The 19,188-nt window shown below is 43.9% G+C and overlaps 1 protein-coding gene and 1 long non-coding RNA gene across 2 annotated transcripts; both read left to right on the top strand.

The window, feature by feature from the left end:
- Nucleotides 1-1,143: 1,143 nt before the first annotated feature.
- Nucleotides 1,144-13,438, top strand: LOC124279366. Its single transcript, XM_046715182.1, has 3 exons — nt 1,144-1,508; nt 11,867-12,013; nt 12,731-13,438. Exons 1-3 carry the CDS (start codon nt 1,283-1,285, stop codon nt 12,877-12,879), a joined length of 522 nt encoding a protein of 173 aa, XP_046571138.1. The 5' UTR covers nt 1,144-1,282; the 3' UTR covers nt 12,880-13,438.
- Nucleotides 13,439-13,702: 264 nt separating this feature from the next.
- Nucleotides 13,703-15,237, top strand: LOC124279367. The gene is made up of 2 exons (XR_006899347.1): nt 13,703-14,604; nt 14,677-15,237. It is a non-coding gene; the product is annotated as an uncharacterized LOC124279367 (long non-coding RNA).
- Nucleotides 15,238-19,188: the final 3,951 nt, after the last annotated feature.

Here is a 19,188-nt window from a genome sequence, read left to right as displayed (position 1 = left end):
CACAACGAATTCTAGCCTTAACACACGTCTGTGACGAAATCCACAACGTTTTCTAGCCTTAACACACGTCTATGACGAAATCCACAACGATTTCTAGCCTTAACACACGTCTATGACGAAATCCACAACGATTTCTAGCCTTAACACACGTCTATGACGAAATCCACAACGTTTTCTAGCCTTAACACACGTTTATGACGAAATCCACAACGTTTTCTAGCCTTAACACACGTCTATGACGAAATCCACAACGATTTCTAGCCTTACCACACGTCTTTGACGAAATCCACAACGTTTTCTAGCCTTAACACACGTCTATGACGAAATCCACAACGTTTTCTAGCCTTAACACACGTCTATGGCGAAATCCACAACGTTTTCTAGCCTTAACACACGTCTATGACGAAATCCACAACGATTTCTAGCCTTACCACACGTCTATGACGAAATCCACAACGTTTTCTAGCCTTAACACACGTCTATGACGAAATCCACAACGTTTTCTAGCCTTAACACACGTCTATGACGAAATCCACAACGATTTCTAGCCTTAACACACGTCTTTGACGAAATCCACAACGCTTTTTAACCATAACGCACGTCTATGATGTAATCCATAACACTTTTTAGCCTTAGTATACGTCTATATGGCGAACTCCACAAAGCTATGAGACAATCTACATTTCTGTTTTAGCTATAACACGATGCAGTTCACCAAGCTGAAGCTATTGCTTGACGACTTGCATTTATCATTGTGCATAAATGGGACGTTACTAGTTAGAAAATAGGTTACAATTAATCCAACTAGCCTAGAACGAAATGACCAGGCTTGATAGGCCAGCTGTATACAGTTGGATTGTACTTTTTATTTTGTATATTTAAATTTTGAAATACGATGACTTTATGACTAAATGTTAATGTAACAGCAGTACCTTCGCTGACGACAAGTAGGTGTTTCAGTGGAAGACACGGGCACGTACACTGTGTCAGGAGGGGCTGGATTGTAGGATTGGGGAGGGAAGTGGAGGGGGTGTTTCGGTAGAATTCGACCTTGGCAGCTGCACTGTGCTGATCGCACCACGGGCCATACATTGAAACTCATCCCCACAGGTTGCTATGGCAACTCGCGCAATTCCGGTAAAAATAGTAAACTGTGGTCGAGTCCTTCTACCAGTGGCCCACACATACGCCCCATAGCTAACTTAGTCAGACAGCTTCCTTGAACTAGTTAGGCGGGATTTGCTGCCTCTCTCCTCGACACTTTTCACTTACTGCTAGCAAGATGGCGAATTTTATGGCTGCCTCGATGTATTTGAAGATTGCCTTGGTATGCCTGCTGGTGGGGCTGTTGTTGTATATAATCGGCTTCTCCACCGTGTCTTGGATGGTCACCGCTTACACCAGATGGGAAGCCCGTGGTGTATGGAGAGTCTACTCATGCAGAGTGGCTGCCTTCTGCACATATCTGCCCTACGGTGCTTGGAATTACTTTGGACGCAGTGATCTAGGTGGGTAAATCATTTTATTTAATTCCCAAAAACTGATGATAATTGATTCTTGGTCAAATTTGTTCTTGCATGTGTGGGGAAGAGAGTTTCGCTAATGTTTCGTTAATGCTCAAGAGCCCCGATGTTTACAAGCACCATTTCTACACCTACGTGCATCTTCTTATAAATTCATACTTTTAGAGAGCAGTTTGACTGCATTTTATCCTCAGGGCCAGTGTTCCATCTGGGAATGTTTGTATACGCTTGGGTCCCCGCCCGTCCCACGACCAGCATTCCTCGGCAGTGGTTATCGATATGACGCCTGTCTCCCCCATCCCCATCACAGCCCCTCCCCTTCCTCCTCCTTCCGTTCTCAGTTCCCCGGATTCCACGATATCTGATACTGCAGTGCTGCCGTCTCATACCTTATACAAAGGCAGCGGGGGTTGCCGAGTTCAGGTAGTGCCGGCAGAGGGCTGAGATGCAGAGGTCGGGGGGCTGTTGCAGGGCTAGGTTTGATTCCGTCTTCTTACGGTGTCCTTTGTTTATTGTTTTTATGAACTAATCAGTCGAAACAGAATGTATGGCGTAGTTCTGTGATCTTTATAACCTGTTCACGATATTGCAATACAACCTTCCGTTACCATAGTTACCATGTCGCAATTCCCCAAACGTACCGCCCTGAATGTGTCTTTCCCATGGGGACTGGCCGCTGCGAGAGCCTATGTATGAAGACAATGTATTTATTCAAAAGAAAAACTGACCTATGTACTTGGTTTCTTGCTCTGCGCCTAGGCATACCTACATACATATCAGTCACTCATACCTACATACATATCACTCACTCACTCGTACCTACATAAATATCACTCACTCATACCTACATACATATCACTCACTCATACCTACATACATATCACTCACTCATACCTACATACATATATCACTCACTCATACCTACATACATATCACTTACTCATACCTACATACATATCACTTACTCATACCTACATACATATCACTTACTCATACCTACATACATATCACTCACTCATACCTACATACATACATAAATATCACTCACTCATACCTACATACATATCACTTACTCATACCTACATACATATCACTCACTCATACCTACATACATACGTATCACTTACTCATACCTACATACATATCACTCACTCATACCTACATACATATCATCACTTACTCATACCTACATACATATCACTCACTCATACCTACATACATACGTATCACTTACTCATACCTACATACATATCAGTCACTCGTACCTACATACATACGTATCACTTACTCATACTCATACCTACATACATATCACTCACTACATACATACAATACACTACTCATACATACATACGTATCACTTCTCATACCTACATACATATCACTCACTCATACCTACATACATATCATATCACTCACTCATACCTACATACATATCACTCACTCATACCTACATACATATCACTCACTCATACCTACATACATATCATATCACTCATACCTCATACATATCACTTTACTCATACCTCACATACCTATATCACTCACTCATACCTACATACATATCACTCACTCATACCTACATACATATCACTTACTCATACCTACATACATATCACTCATACTCTCATACCTACATACATATCACTTACTCATACCTACATACATATTATATCATCCTACATACTCATACCTACCTACATACATATCACTTACTCATACCTACATACATATCACATACATATCACCTACCTACATACACATCACTTCACTCATACCTACATACATATCACCCACTCATACCTACATACATATCACCCACTATCATACATATCACTCTCATACCTACATACACATCACTCCCACTCATACCTACATACATATCACTCACTCATACCTACATACATATCACTCACTCATACCTACATACATATCACCCACTCATACATACATACATATCACTCACTCATCACCATACCTACATACATATCACCCACTCATACCTACATACATATCACTCACTCATACATACACATCACCCACTCATACCTACATACATATTACCCACTCATACATACACATCACCCACTCATACCTACATACATATCACTCACTCATACCTACTTACATAAATATCACTCACTCATACATACATACATATCACTCACTCATACCTACATACATATCACTCACTCATACTTACATACATATCACTTACTCATACTTACATACATATCACTCACTCATACCTACTTACATAAATATCACTCACTCATACACTACATACATATCACTCACTCATACCTACATACATATCATAAATATCACTCACATACATATCACTCACTCATACCTACTTACATAAATATCACTCACTCATACCTACATACATATCACTTACTCAAACCTACATACACATCACTTACTCATACCTACATACATATCACTTACTCATACCTACATACATATCACTCACTCATACCTACATACATACATATCACCCACTCATACATACATACATATCACTCACTCATACCTACATACACATCACTCACTCATACATACATACATATCACCCACTCATACCTACATACATATCACCCACTCATACCTACATACATATCACTCACTCATACCTACATACACATCACCCACTCATACCTACATACATATCACTCACTCATACATACACATCACCCACTCATACCTACATACATATCACCCACTCATACATACACATCACTCACTCATACCTACATACACATCACCCACTCATACCTACATACATATCACTCACTCATACATACACATCACTCACTCATACCTACATACATATTACCCACTAATAGACATCACAACGACACAGAAAGTTCTGTTACTGGTTGCCACGTGTAACAGCATGTGTTCGGTGAAGAAAACTAACAAGTACGTAATTGACTGTGCAATATCAGGCAATTACCAATGCCCTTTACTGTTCATTAAGCCTAAGTACTGGCTGTCATTAGCACTGGCAATGTTGGAAATGTCGCTGGGACGTTTGAGTGTACAAACTCCCAGGTTGGTGGTTGGTTGGGGTGCGACTCTCCATATTGTACACAATGTTCGTGGCCTCCACAGAGGTCTCTATCCTTAGACTCACGTATGTAGGACCCTTTGTTTGGAAATCTCCGAACGGATCATGGCAATATATGTATGGCTTCGCATTTTTCAAACTTATTTAAGAGCAGCCTGTCTGTGATCAGGCAGCCCGAAGCCGCCCCGAACCCGAACTGTAGTGTCAGTAAGTGAGAACAGATGTCCGCCAGTTTTGCCAGTATATTCCACAAATATCGGGAAACGTCCACGCACTTTATTTGTGGGGAGGTAACTATTTGACCAGCAGACGATCACATCACCCCTGGAATTCACGGAGGGCATGAGTGCAGTTTATGAATCAGAGGAATATGAATATGGATGTGGCTGCGAGGATATTGATCGTCCCTAAATGGGCCCGTCATTACGATAACATTTACATTCGAAGACCTGTGGTTAGATATGATGTATATCTGCACGAGATGCTATGCCTTAGTTGATGTGGTTACGTCTTCATATGCGGCATATTCCAACCCAGATCCCTCAGACGAGGGACAAGTAACTACCTTGTGCTGATACCTGTTGGGAGTGGGTTACCGAGGCATATGAAGTGTTGCCGTCTTTTGAGCGCCTTTAACGACTATCTATGGTCCCAATGCCTGATTGTTACTTACAGCTGCAGAGTGGGTCATCGTCGGCCATTACGTCTATCACTGTCGGCCAGGACGTCTGCATTACGTCTATCACTGTCGGCCAGTACGTCTGTGTGACTTTAAATTTTAACTCACTCACTCCATTACGTCTGTTGAGGAGTGCCCCAGCGGCGGCCATTACGTCAGTTGAGTGCCCCAAAGTCGGCCAATGCGTCTATTGAGTGCCCCACCGTCGGCCATTACATCTGTTGAGGAGAGCCCCAGCCCCGGTGTTCTGGAACCGCCCCAATGGTGGTATCGGTCTCGCAGATCTACTGCTGCAATACAAAAATATCTCATTCTTTTACCTCACACTGTTATGGGTACAAATATTGTATACGAATTCTTTGCATTTGGTACATTCAAGTGAGTGGATCATTTGGGTTTCACGCCCCGTTGGAAAGGAGGCAACATTCAAACGATAATAATTCGTTGCAGGCATCAGTGAATTTCACCTGACATGAACTCTTATTACCAATGACCTGATCCCCAGTTTCCCAGAATTATAAATACCATGTTACTATCCTCAAGTATATACATGTACTTCCTTTAGGTTGTTTCATTATGAATGTGTAAGTCTGATCTCTACACCCACCTTTCCCCTGTTCTCTACACCCTTCCCGTTCTCTACACCTTTCCCCTGTTCTCTACACCCTTCCACTATTCTCTACACCCTTCCCCTGTTCTCTACACCCTTCCCCTGTTCTCTACACCCTTCCCCTATTCTCTACACCCTTCCCCTATTCTCTACACCCTTCCCCTGATCTCTACACCCTTCCACTATTCTCTACATCCTTCCCCTGTTCTCTACACCCTTCCCCTGTTCTCTACACCCTTCCACTTTTCTCTACACCCTTGCACTGTCAACCTTGTGACAGGTATACTTTCCGTTCCCTTACACCCTGGGCTGTCACCTTTCAAAGTAAACTGAATTCGATCCCTGTACACCTTTCTGTACAGTGTTTCTGCATAAACTGCCACGTCTGCATGTCTGTAACGACTGACAGGAAGTACAGAGACAGATGTGTCTGCTGTGATCATCAGGACAGCGCTGGCGCCCACACTCGTGGAATGCAGATGGATTCCATTTCAAGCAAGAGATACCGGTCCTGGAACCTGCCGATATGTGTGTGTAGAGTTGCCGGTGTTTACGGACTGGTTCGACGGCTGCTTATATGACCTTGACACTGAAGGCAGTGCTGACAGCTCTCGCGAGAGTTTGGGGCGTAGCTGTACGCGGTAGAAGGTTACCGTCTGACGTAACGCTTGTGCCAGCTTCTGCCATACACTCCCATGTTTATGGACCCGTCGTTGTGTAATACTTAATGGCGAAATGTGTATTCGTTTGGCCACGTTCCATCTGTGAGAGCAATAATTCTGCAACAATACCGTTTGACTCCTAGGAAGGCGCTCCTGGTATGTTAATGTCAAGTAGGTTGAAGGAACAACGCAACATAGAAATCTTGATATGTACACGTAGAGCCTCACAGGGTTAGAGTTGGTCTTCATAGAGTTGAATGGTGGGGTGCACCGTCGATTCAGACTTATTGCACTTGCTTAGCATCAGGCTAGTACTGTCTGGACTAATGTAACTATCATAGCTGTAACCCCGCTGACATGCGTGGATACCCCAAAAAGATACTGACAAGTATTTGATTCCATGGCGGGCGTCAGACAGGCTTACAACAAGTACCATCTCAATCTCACAACTCAACATGGGCGTGGCCATTTTGAATGCCATTGCGCAGAACCGGAAATCCCGTGCTGGGGTTTTGTAAGAATAGACAGAAATGACTCAATTGTTGTTTTAAGTTTAATTGATCATCAATAAGTATGGGGACACTTATTTTCACAATGGCACACGTAAAGTATCAGTCTGGTGCCCGATGACATATTTCTAGCCCTGGGCACACTTCTGCTGTCTGGACAGACTCAGTGTCCACTAGACCACCTGTCGAAAGTTGTGTGTAGTTTGTCGTGTTTATATAGTAACTCCACAAGCAGGCTAAGTGTTTTGTTTTTCTTTGTAGAAACACCGGTAGAACTCGTTAAGTCAGGAAACGACGCTCTTGTATAATGTGAAAAACCCCATGCGACCTGTCGTGCTTGTTGGTGTCCCCCGCCGTGGTACTGCTGGATAATTGCTAAAGGCGACGTAAAACTAAACTAACTCACTCACTCACTCCAGCTTGTATATTCTAGGTATTTATCTAAAGTACACTCAGAACAATTGTCAGTTTTTTTCTCGAAGGTAGTAAGTAAATGCGTAATTATTTAGCTAAACATTATGATTAATTGTTCAAAGTAAAGAATGTTTTCGAGGAGGACATACAAGAGTATAGTAATTAGAGCTGGCCTATACTCCGCTGCGTGTACTGTCATGCTGATGTATCATTACACCAAGTGGTTCCGCCCTTCCTTGATACGCCCGCCACTCGATGATATTGTTGTTACAACTGCAGTAGGATCCCAGTCGAGGAATCAGGATGGGCAAACTGACACCAGAGGGCGTGGCAATGAGTCACGCTTCCTCATGGTACATGTATGACATGCTTCGTCTATTTCTGGAAATATATTTTTATACCGGTTCTTGTGAAAATAATGTTAGATTAGATTTTGGAGCATTTTATTAGGCATAGCCATAACTGTATCCCCGGATTCCTGGCCTAGCGACTGAATACTATTAGGCAAGGTCCAGCCACTTCACCACTCAATCTGTGTTCCAGTCTCGCCCGCTTACATGAGGACATTAACTTTGTGCATAATTCAGAAGAATATCTGATGAGAAAAGTCTTCAAAAGCAGCACCAGCAAAACGTCCTCACAGTTGGCAATGCTTGTTAGTAAAGCCACTCGTTTCTGTTTTTCTGTTCTCGAGCGTTCAAACACACTTCCAAGCTTGGGTGGGGTGTGTTTCTGACATAGTCAAGTCGGCTTTCTAGGAACTTTTTGCGAACTGAAGTCAGCTAAAACACCGGTCTGGGCGGACGTCTCAGGTTGCTGTCGCAGGGAGAACATTTAAAAAATACCGTTGTGTTTTACTATGGTTTTAAGGGGCCTTGTTTTTACGAAGAATAACGTTCTAGAAGAGAAGTGACTTTTTAAAGATATGTGTGGCCCAGGGATGTTCTATTGAGAGTCCCCGAGGTTTCAGGAAGAGACACTTATGACGAGGATGGGGGTGTAGTCAGGAGGGGGGGGGGAGAGAGATTAAGATATTCAATCACGTTATCAACAGGCTTCAGTACATATCCAATCCGAACTAAACACCCCATGGTTTCACACTATACATCCAGTTCCGACACCCACTGAACATACGATCCCATTCCCAAAACTTTTCAATAAACATCCAAATCCTGATTCCACCCACGGCTGGCAATACGGGCATAGTGCCCCGTGAAGGGGAATCGATACTAAGGGCCTGGCGGTGTGCCTGGTATGGGAAGCGTGATTAATTCTCTCACCAAACACATGGCTCATAGCACGTGTGGCTATTGTCATAGATCAGAAACCAATCTGGCGTAACAGTCACAGTATCGATGTGTGTTGGCTTCGCTGGGCAGACGTCATCACTGGATCTAACTTTCTGTATTTGGGTTACACTTTCTCAGTAAAGTACAAAGTTCTAGTACTTTTGTTAGGTTTAGTCCCGTCCGGGATTCTAACCCTCACTCTCAGTGTCACCCACCTTATCGCCAGTACACAAAGTCAGCTACCGCAGTCTTAAACCCAACAAAAGTTACAGAATCTGTACTTTACTGAGAAAGGCTAATCCCACAACGTATGTTACATTGGCCCCTTTCTTTAATGACATTGTGTAGGGGCGCGGTGGGCGAGCTGGCTAAGGCGGAAGGCCAGTCAGGGGGTGGAAATAACCCATTGCCCGACGTCCGAGTCCAGTGTTTTTTTTCTGTCGGGCAAGCAAATTTGTATATCACACTGTACCGGTGTCAAGTTGACTTTCCAATGTTAATTATGTTGTTTATTTTAAAAAATCAGCAAGAAAACGGTCAGTATAGTGGGAATATTATCAGGGCAAGTGACTTTACATTTGCCACTGTACCGGAGTACACTATCAGTTTTAAAGTTATTTCCACCCCTGCTAGTGATCAAGCGATGTTGAGGTGTCGGGATCGAGCCCACCTGTGACCGGGTGTAAAAAACCTTGGAGTCAACTTTGTGTGCAGACCCTTTCAGTGTTGTCACAACCCCTAGTGTACAGTACACAACCCTGTGCACTTTAAAGAACCCACGAATCCGTTGGTATTTGACAGGATGGTGGCCACATGAATATGTGCAAACACCTAGTTGCGGGTACAGTTATGTGTCCCAGTCCACCCAGCTGTGAATGGATACCTCGTTAGGATGAGAAAGCCACAATAACTCGGTGCGCCTAGTGGCTGCAAGAGTTGTATACTCCCCAGGGAGTTGAGATTGATAATGCGATGTGCCGTTGAGATTTACATCCAGTGATCGAGGGAATACATACCAGCGTCTTGAGCATGCACTAGTTGCCTGGATATGTGCGCTATATAAATATCCTATAATACAAAATATCCTTTTCAATAATGAATAAAAAAAACCTGCTAAAAACGGCCATTGTATATATCATAAGCCTGTTTCTTGGGATCACTATTTGGGGCGGTGGGGTAGCCTAATGGTTAAAGCGTTGGCTCGTCACGCCGAAGATCCGGGTTCGAATCCCCACATGGGCACAATGTGTGAAGCCAATTTCTGGTGTCCCCCGCCGTGATGTTGCTGGAAAATTGCTAAAAGTGGGGTAAAACCAAACTCAGTCAGTCAGTCAGTGGGATCACTATGTACTTGTGATGGTATTTTCTGCCGCACCAGCACAAGGCAACTTGTGTTTTTTGTCCATGGGTTGTCCCACCACAGTATGGAGTAGCGTTCCCTGACCATGCACACAGCCTCCTACAGTCTGTAACCGAGGTTTCCCAGCAGAACATGTGTGTTGGACCCATGCATATGTTAGTCTTTAATTTTAAAATCAGGATTTGTCCTGGTTTGACAAGATTTGATTGTATGTTATCAGTGTTGTGTTACTGAATTAAACGACGATGTTATTATGTGGCGATCACACTTCACATTCAAGCGTAATATAGACTTGTTTACTGTCATGTATTACGATATTCCCTCTCAACATTTGCAGCGTTCGTGAGTGTATGCCAATGGTAAAGTCGCTTCAGTTTTCAGAAAGTGTCTCTTCCTTAGTACTTGCATACAGTGCAAGATCGGAGTGACAGTATTAAAGGGGAGGGGAGATCTCTACTGACACCTGTGGTTTCTCTGTTTCAGACTACGTGCGAGCTCCTACTGACACCTGTGGTTTCTCTGTTTCAGACTACGTGCGAGCTACCTTCAGACACGTGTGGTCTCTGTTTCAGACTACGTGCGAGCTTCCACTGACACCTGTGGTCTCTCTGTTTTAGAATACGTGCGAGCTTCCTACTGACACCTGTGGTCTCTGTTTCAGACTACGTGCGAGCTTCCTACTGACACCTGTGGTCTCTCTGTTTCAGACTACGTGCGAGCTTCCTACTGACACCTGTGGTCTCTGTTTCAGACTACGTGCGAGCTTCCACTGACACCTGTGGTCTCTCTGTTTTAGAATACGTGCGAGCTTCCTACTGACACCTGTTGTCTCTCTGTTTCAGACTATGTGCGAGCTATCTTCAGACACATGTGGTTTCTCTGTTTCAGACTACGTGCGAGCTTCCTACTGACACCTGTGGTCTCTGTTTCAGACTACGTGCGAGCTTCCTACTGACACCTGTGGTCTCTGTTTCAGACAATGTGCGAGCTTCCTACTGACACCTGTGGTCTCTGTTTCAGACTACGTGCGAGCTTCCTACCGACACCTGTTGTCTCTCTGTTTCAGACTACGTGCGAGCTATCTTCAGACACATGTGGTTTCTCTGTTTCAGACTACGTGCGAGCTTCCTACTGACACCTGTGGTCTCTGTTTCAGACTACCTGCGAGCTTCCTACTGACACCTGTTGTCTCTCTGTTTCAGACTACGTGCGAGCTTCCTACTGACACCTGTGGTCTCTGTTTCAGACTACGTGCGAGCTATCTTCAGACACATGTGGTTTCTCTGTTTCAGACTACGTGCGAGCTTCCTACTGACACCTGTTGTCTCTCTGTTTCAGACTACGTGCGAGCTTCCTACTGACACCTGTGGTCTCTGTTTCAGACTACGTGCGAGCTTCCTACCGACACCTGTTGTCTCTCTGTTTCAGACTACGTGCGAGCTATCTTCAGACACATGTGGTTTCTGTTTCAGACTACGTGCGAGCTATCTTCAGACACATGTGGTTTCTGTTTCAGACTACGTGCGAGCTATCTTCAGACACGTGTGGTTTCTCTGTTTCAGACTACGTGCGAGCTTCCTACTGACACCTGTTGTCTCTCTGTTTCAGACAACGTGCGAGCTTCCTACTGACACCTGTTGTCTCTCTGTTTCAGACTAACGTGCGAGCTTCCTACTGACACCTGTGGTCTCTCTGTTTCAGACTACGTGCGAGCTTCCTACTGACACCTGTGGTCTCTCTGTTTCAGACTACGTGCGAGCTACCCAGGCCTTGGAGTGTATTGGTTTCATCTTTGCCGTGGTGGCGTTCATTGTGCTGGTGCTGTACCTCCTCGTGGACAGCTGTCGGCGCAGGAACGCCCTCATTGCCTTCCTGGTCTGCGTGTTTGCTGCAGGTTAGTCTTTGAACGACGGAGTGAATGAGTCAATGAATGGGTGGGTGAGTGAATAAGTGAGGGTGTCAGTGAGTGAGTGGATGAGAAGGGGTATGCTAGCGAGTGAGTTAGTGGGTGAATGAGTAGATGCGTGAGAGAGTGGGTGAGTGAGTGAATGGGTGGATTGGTGAGTAAGAGGAGACGGATGGGTGGGTTAGTGAGGCTGCAGGCAGCAGAAGACTTTAGACACATCATCTCTGATTTGCCTTCAGACTGAAAGTGAGAGCTTTCACATCTTGACCAGCATTGTTATGTGAAGCGGAAACGATTCGTCCATGGTGCTTGGTGCCTGCTGACTATGAAGATATCACAAGCGTATAATGCACGTGTATGGTTCTGGGACCAGTATTTATCTGTAGAGACGGATGCTGGATCAATGCGTAATACCGACTCCGTCTGTAACAAATAACAACCCTCTCTAGACAATGTCGATAGGTCTGATGATTCAGATTATGGATTATTAGCTGACCAAATATAATCTCACTTTCTGTAATATTCTATCCTGTATGTATCCCTAGTTATAGTAGTTTGGGACGTAAGTGTTATTCCAGACATGAACGGTCTGAACGAAACTGGAGTTTATGCTATGCTGCGCCACACTGTGGGCTGCGGTCGGATTGCGAGACCATGTTGCTTCTCTGTATGCAAATGTAAAACTGGTGGCCGGTTGTGTTTCAGTGTTCTTCATCATTGTCGGTGTTGCCGTGTTCGCCACCAAGCATGGCGACCTTTACCGTGTCGGCTGGTCCATGGGCTTCGCCATCGTTGGCACCATCTTCATGTTCGTCTCCGGCATCATGGGCATCCTGCAATTGACTTGCCGGTAGTTTGGTCACGTGATAGACATTCTAACCAATCAGGGCTCGGGGACATGCTGTGGCGGTCACAGGACGGGACTGATGGTTTGCTCGCTCATGTCATTTGCTTTGACGGTGTACTCAGAAGCAAGGAGAGGAAAGTGCTCTTATAACATTTTTCCGTCAGTCACTATTTTACTATATTTATACTTTTTTCTGTTTTTCTATTGAATTTTATCTTTGTAGGCAACTTTTAATATGCGTTTTTTATCCAAAGATATGAAGTGAACATTCTATATTTTGCCAACTGAAAAAAAAACATTGTGGAGGTGAACGCGGGTACAATTTGAACCATGTTATTCCTCAAAGCATATGTGACCGTGAAGCAAAACTCACTGATTCATGTGTTTGAGTTTCAGGTCATTTGTTCACTGGTCTCGCCCCATGGTAAAAGTGACCTTTGGTATGGATAAATGTTATTCATTCAACGACAAATACTGAAGGCCTCGGGTTTGGGATTGTCTAAAGGAGGGCCCAGAACACGTTAGGTCCGAGAGTAATGCTAGAAATGGATTGCGGTATAATAAAATGAAACATGTGTTTCTGGGAAGTATATGGGGTGTGATGAACCGCAGGTCTTGTATTTATACTTAAATATTAAACAATCTTACGTCAGATTCGTTACAACAAAGACTATTATATTTTGTGAAGATTTTCAAAAGCGCACACATTTTCAAATATAAGTCGGAATATTATTAAATGGATTTTTAAAGCTATCATGATTCATTAATGTTTTGAAAATAGATCTGGTGTGATTTCAAAAACCAACGCGAATACAATGGTATCAATTTTCAAAAGCGCACACATTATCATAGATAAGTTGGAATATTATAAAATGGATTTTAAAATTATCAGGATTCATTGACGTTTTGAAAATAGATCTGGTGTGATTTCAAAAACCAACGCGAATACAATGGTATTAATTTTCAAAAGCGTACACATTATCATAGATAAGTTGGAATATTATAAAATGGATTTTAAAATTATCAGGATTCATTGACGTTTTGAAAATAGATCTGGTGTGATTTCAGTATTCAACGCGAATTAAATATTCACTTGTCTGGGGGCACGGTGGCCCTCGTCGTCCAAGAAACCATAATTCACTGTTCAGAGTTGCGTCCCTTTGGCACACCGGAAACCTATTCTTGTGGGTTCGAATCCCAGTTCGCAACGACTATGTTTCTAAGTGTATCGGCATCAGACCAGTGCCCGTGGGTTTCACTAAAGACATAAATGTCAGAGACCGGCATGGCGTCCCACAGTAAACTTACGCGCAGTTTATAACTGGAATACCGTCCACATTACTGTAGCGGGAAGACAACTGAAGGACATTGACAAAGACCGTTAACATAGTCATGTTAATTCTCTGTGCCTGTATTTAGGGTTACAACTAGTCTTAACACCAGATGTGCTTTAAGGCAGTAACATGTTGACTAGTTGAGACTATTTCTGTTTGTTATAATTATGTACACATTTTCACCGTTCTTCTTGAAAAACTTTTGTATTTTGTATTGTTATATCAGGATGTAAGTTTTTTCCGTTATATCGAGCCTGCTTGTATACTTTGCAATGGGTTTTGTTCTTCTATACATTTACAACTTGTTATACTCTGTCACTATACAAGGGCTGTCTCTATTCGTGATCTCGGTTCTAGCGGTTATTATTCTGTACTAGACGTTGCTAGTACTAGACGTTGTTAATACTAGACGTTGTTAGTACTAGACGTCAGTACTAGACGTTGTCAGTACTAGACGTTGCTAGTACTAGACGTTGTCAGTACTAGACGTTGTAAGTACTAGACGTTGCTAGTACTAGACGTTGTCAGTACTAGACGTTGCTAGTACTAGACGTTGTTAGTACTAGACGTCAGTACTAGACGTCAGTTCTAAACGTTGTCAGTACTAGACGTTTTCAGTTCTAAACGTTGTCAGTACTAGACGTTTTAAGTACTAGACGTTGCTAGTACTAGACGTTGTCAGTACTAGACGTTGCTAGTGCTAGACGTTGTTAGTGCTAGACGTTGTCAGTACTAGACATCAGTACTAGACGTTGTCAGTACTAGACGTTGCCAGTGCTAGACGTTGTCAGTACTAGACGTTGTCAGTACTAGACGTTGTCAGTACTAGACGTTGCTAGTACTAGACGTCAGTACTAGACGTTGCTAGTACTAGACGTTGTCAGTACTAGACGTTGTCAGTCAACGCAGATGTACAATTTGAAGTCGGCACTTGTCTCTCACCTTGCCATAGTTATTTAGATGTGGTGTTAATTAATAGCAACTGCTGTCCTAACCTTTGTGAGTTGAATAAATGTCTTTTGTAATAGTCAGCAATCGTGGTTATAGTTTGTGCTCATCCCACTTAAGGTCAGGCGAGTGCGTGGCGAGTGGTCAGTCTATCGTTTCACATTTCCGACATCTGCCCAAACCTACAAAGCTTATGGAGATGAGAATTGTAATAAAGATGTATCTCCAAACCGTGCGTCCATATTTGAAATACCAGTTTTGCCTAACACTCTGTGACTTTTCCGTATGTATGATTATGACACTGATGTTCAGCAAGTGTCAGGCCACAGACTAATTTATTATCTCTGTTTCACAATCCTTTGCGCCATAAGGTTGAAGCGACAACACGTTATATTGTTTTATCATAGGTCAGGTTAGCTTCAGAGCCTTGCGGTTCTCTGTTTGGGGATTTTAATATACCAAGCATATGAACAATGTAAAGAAAGCTGTAACCCCTCTGTGGTCTTGATGCAAATTGAGTAAGCTAACCCATGTGATTATGTAAACCGACCAACAATAGTGAATGCTGACCCCACGTCCAGTACCATCAACACCCCAACAATCAACACATGAGCGCTGACGTGCATATATAACCAACTAGCAACACCTGAGCGCTGATCCCACGTGCATATATAGCCAACTAACAATACCTGAGCGCTGATCCCACGTGCATGTATAGCCAACCATCAACACCTGAGAGCTGATCCCACGTGGCTATATAGCCAACTAGCAATACCTGAGCCAACTAGCAATACCTGAGCCAACTAGCAACACCTGAGCGCTGATCCCACGTGCATATATAGCCAACTAGCAATACCTGAGCGCTGATCCCACGTGCATGTATAGCCAACCATCAACACCTGAGAGCTGATCCCACGTGGCTATATAGCCAACTAGCAATACCTGAGCCAACTAGCAATACCTGAGCCAACTAGCAATACCTGAGCGCTGATCCCACGTGCATATATAGCCAACTATCAATACCTGAGCCAACTAGCAATACCTGAGCGTAGATCTCACGTGCATATAAACCAACCATCAACACCTGAGCACTGATTCCACGTGCATATATAGCCACCTAGCATTACCTGAGAGCTGATCCCACGTGCATATATAACCAACTAGCAATACCTGAGCGCTGATCCCACGTGCATATATAGCCAACCATCAACACCTGAGCGCTGATCCCACGTGCATATATAGCCAACTAGCAATACCTGAGCCAACTAGCAATACCTGAGCGCTGATCCCACGTGCATATATAGCCAACTAGCAATAGCTGAGCGCTGATCCCACGTGCATATATAGCCAACTAGCAATACCTGAGCGCTGATCCCACGTGCATATATAGCCAACCAATCCAACTAGCAATACCTGAGCGCTGATCCCACGTGCATATATAGCCAACCATCAATACCTGAGCGCTGATCCCACGTGCATATATAGCCAACTAGCAATACCTGAGCGCTGATCCCACGTGCATATATAGCCAACCATCAACACCTGAGCGCTGCCCAGGTGATCCCATCGTGCATATATATAGCCAACCATCAACACCTGAGCGCTGATCCCACGTGCATATATAGCCAACTAGCAATACCTGAGAGATGATCCCACGTGCATATATAGCCAACCATCAACACCTGAGCGCTGATCCCACGTGCATATATAGCCAACTACCAATACCTGAGCCAACTAGCAATACCTGAGCGCAGATCTCACGTGCATATAAAACCAACCATCAATACCTGAGCGCTGATCCCACGTGCATATAAAACCAACTACCAATACCTGAGCGCAAATCTCACGTGCATATAAACCAACCATCAACACCTGAGCGCTGATCCCACGTGCATATAAAACCAACTAGCAATACCTGAGCGCAGATCTCACGTGCATATAAAACCAACCATCAATACCTGAGCGCTGATCCCACGTGCATATAAAACCAACTACCAATACCTGAGCGCAAATCTCACGTGCATATAAAACCAGCAATACCTGAGCACTGATTCCACGTGCATATAAAACAACTCGGAATACCTGAGCGCAGATCACACGTGCATATAAACCAACCATCAACACCTGAGAGCTGATCCAACGTGCATATATAGCCAACTAGCAATACCTGAGCGCAGATATCACGCGCATATAAAACCAACCATCAATACCTGAGCGCTGATCCCACGTGCATATAAAGCCAACTCGGAAGACCTGAGCGCTGATCCCACGTGCAAATATAACCAGTCAGAAATACCTGAGCGCTGATCCCACGTGCAAATATAACCAGCCATCAATACGTGAGCGCTGATCCCACGTCATAAGACGGTACACACGCGTCACGACCTTCACGTTCACTGGGAAAACACCGTGAAATTCAATCACTTTTCACATGGAAGTCACAGAATTAACATCGTGTACGTTAAATACATGCCAGTGTCAACAGGAAACAGCATCGCGTGATCAGACCAAAGAGGGAAAAGATATCAACCTACATTGGGAATAAGTCAGCAAACTGTCAGACAAGTAAACGATGTAACCAAACATCTGTGCACACCAACGGATATACGGTACATGCTTGTACCTGCCTCAGTACCATGGCGAAGGTGCCGCCCATCTTCAGTGCGGTCAAGGGGACATAACTCTGCATGCCCTCCAGCACTACTCATCGTGTAAAGACTGATATATCTTCTCTCTGATATGAAAATTATACTCAAAGAAAACAGTTGCCAAGCTATCTTAATGAAGTATGATCAAATAGACGGAGCAGATTTTCATTTTCAGACCTAAACCGACAGTATTCTACATTTGCCAAACACCATACGCTTGCGTTTTCTGTGTAGACGATCTGTGTTTCAGATCCCCGTGGTTTCCATGCCGACGTTAATCATATCAGTCACGTTCTGTCCTGATGTGAAATCCGGCACGTGAATGAGATGTTAAATAGTTTGTCATTTGCGCAGGTCGGTCGAGAAACCAGTTGGAAGTCTGTATTTCTATACACTTTAGTCGGGTCTGCATCTGTTGGAAAATAGGTCAGTCAATTCGTCACAGTGAGTTCGTCACAGATTATCTACGGTTGAAACCATAGAATTAATTCATAGCCGGAACCATCTAACACCCTTCACCTCTGACTGTACTCTCACATAAAGCTAACACCCTTCACCTCTGACTGTACTCTCACATAAAGCTAACACCCTTCACTTCTGACTGTACTCTCACATAAAGCTAACACTCTTCACCTCTGACTGTACTCTCACATAAAGCTAACACCCTTCACCTCTGACTGTACTCTCACATAAAGCTCGTAGCTAAACCCGTCTAACACCCTTCACCTCTGACTGTACTCTCACATAAAGCTCATAGCTGAACCCGTCTAACACCCTTCACCTCTGACTGTACTCTCACATAAAGCTGACACCCTTCACCTCTGACTGTACTCTCACATAAAGCTAACACCCTTCACCTCTGACTGTACTCTCACATAAAGCTGACACCCTTCAGCTGACACCCTTCACCTCTGACTGTACTCTCACATAAAGCTCCCGTAGCTGAACCTCTGTCTAACACACCTTCACCTCTGACTGTACTCTCACATAAAGCTAACACCCTTCACCTCTGACTGTACTCTCACATAAAGCTCATAGCTGAACCCGTCTAACACCCTTCACCTCTGACTGTACTCTCACATAAAGCTGACACCCTTCACCTCTGACTGTACTCTCACATAAAGCTAACACCCTTCACCTCTGACTGTACTCTCACATAAAGCTCATAGCTGAACCCGTCTAACACCCTTCACCTCTGACTGTACTCTCACATAAAGCTAACACCCTTCACCTCTGACTGTACTCTCACATAAAGCTCATAGCTGAACCCGTCTAACACCATCACCTATGACTGTACTCTCACATAAAGCTAACGCCCTTCACCTCTGACTGTACTCTCACATAAAGCTCATAGCTGAACCCGTCTAACACCATCACCTCTGACTG

This window comes from Haliotis rubra, unplaced genomic scaffold (genome assembly GCF_003918875.1).
Source record: "Haliotis rubra isolate DU_JTF1 unplaced genomic scaffold, ASM391887v1 Scf25, whole genome shotgun sequence".
Taxonomy (NCBI): Eukaryota; Metazoa; Mollusca; class Gastropoda; order Lepetellida; family Haliotidae; genus Haliotis; species Haliotis rubra.
Note: the sequence above shows the minus strand (reverse complement) of the source record. Positions and strands in the feature narration are given on the sequence as shown.

Excerpts from the sequence above, each read along its gene's own strand:
- LOC124279366 (XM_046715182.1), top strand. The coding sequence starts at position 1,283 with ATGGCGAATTTTATGGCTGCCTCGATGTATTTGAAGATTGCCTTGGTA. Across the intron at positions 1,509-11,866 it reads CTTTGGACGCAGTGATCTAG|ACTACGTGCGAGCTACCCAG; the intron begins GTGGGTAAATCA and ends TCTCTGTTTCAG. Across the intron at positions 12,014-12,730 it reads GGTCTGCGTGTTTGCTGCAG|TGTTCTTCATCATTGTCGGT; the intron begins GTTAGTCTTTGA and ends GTTGTGTTTCAG.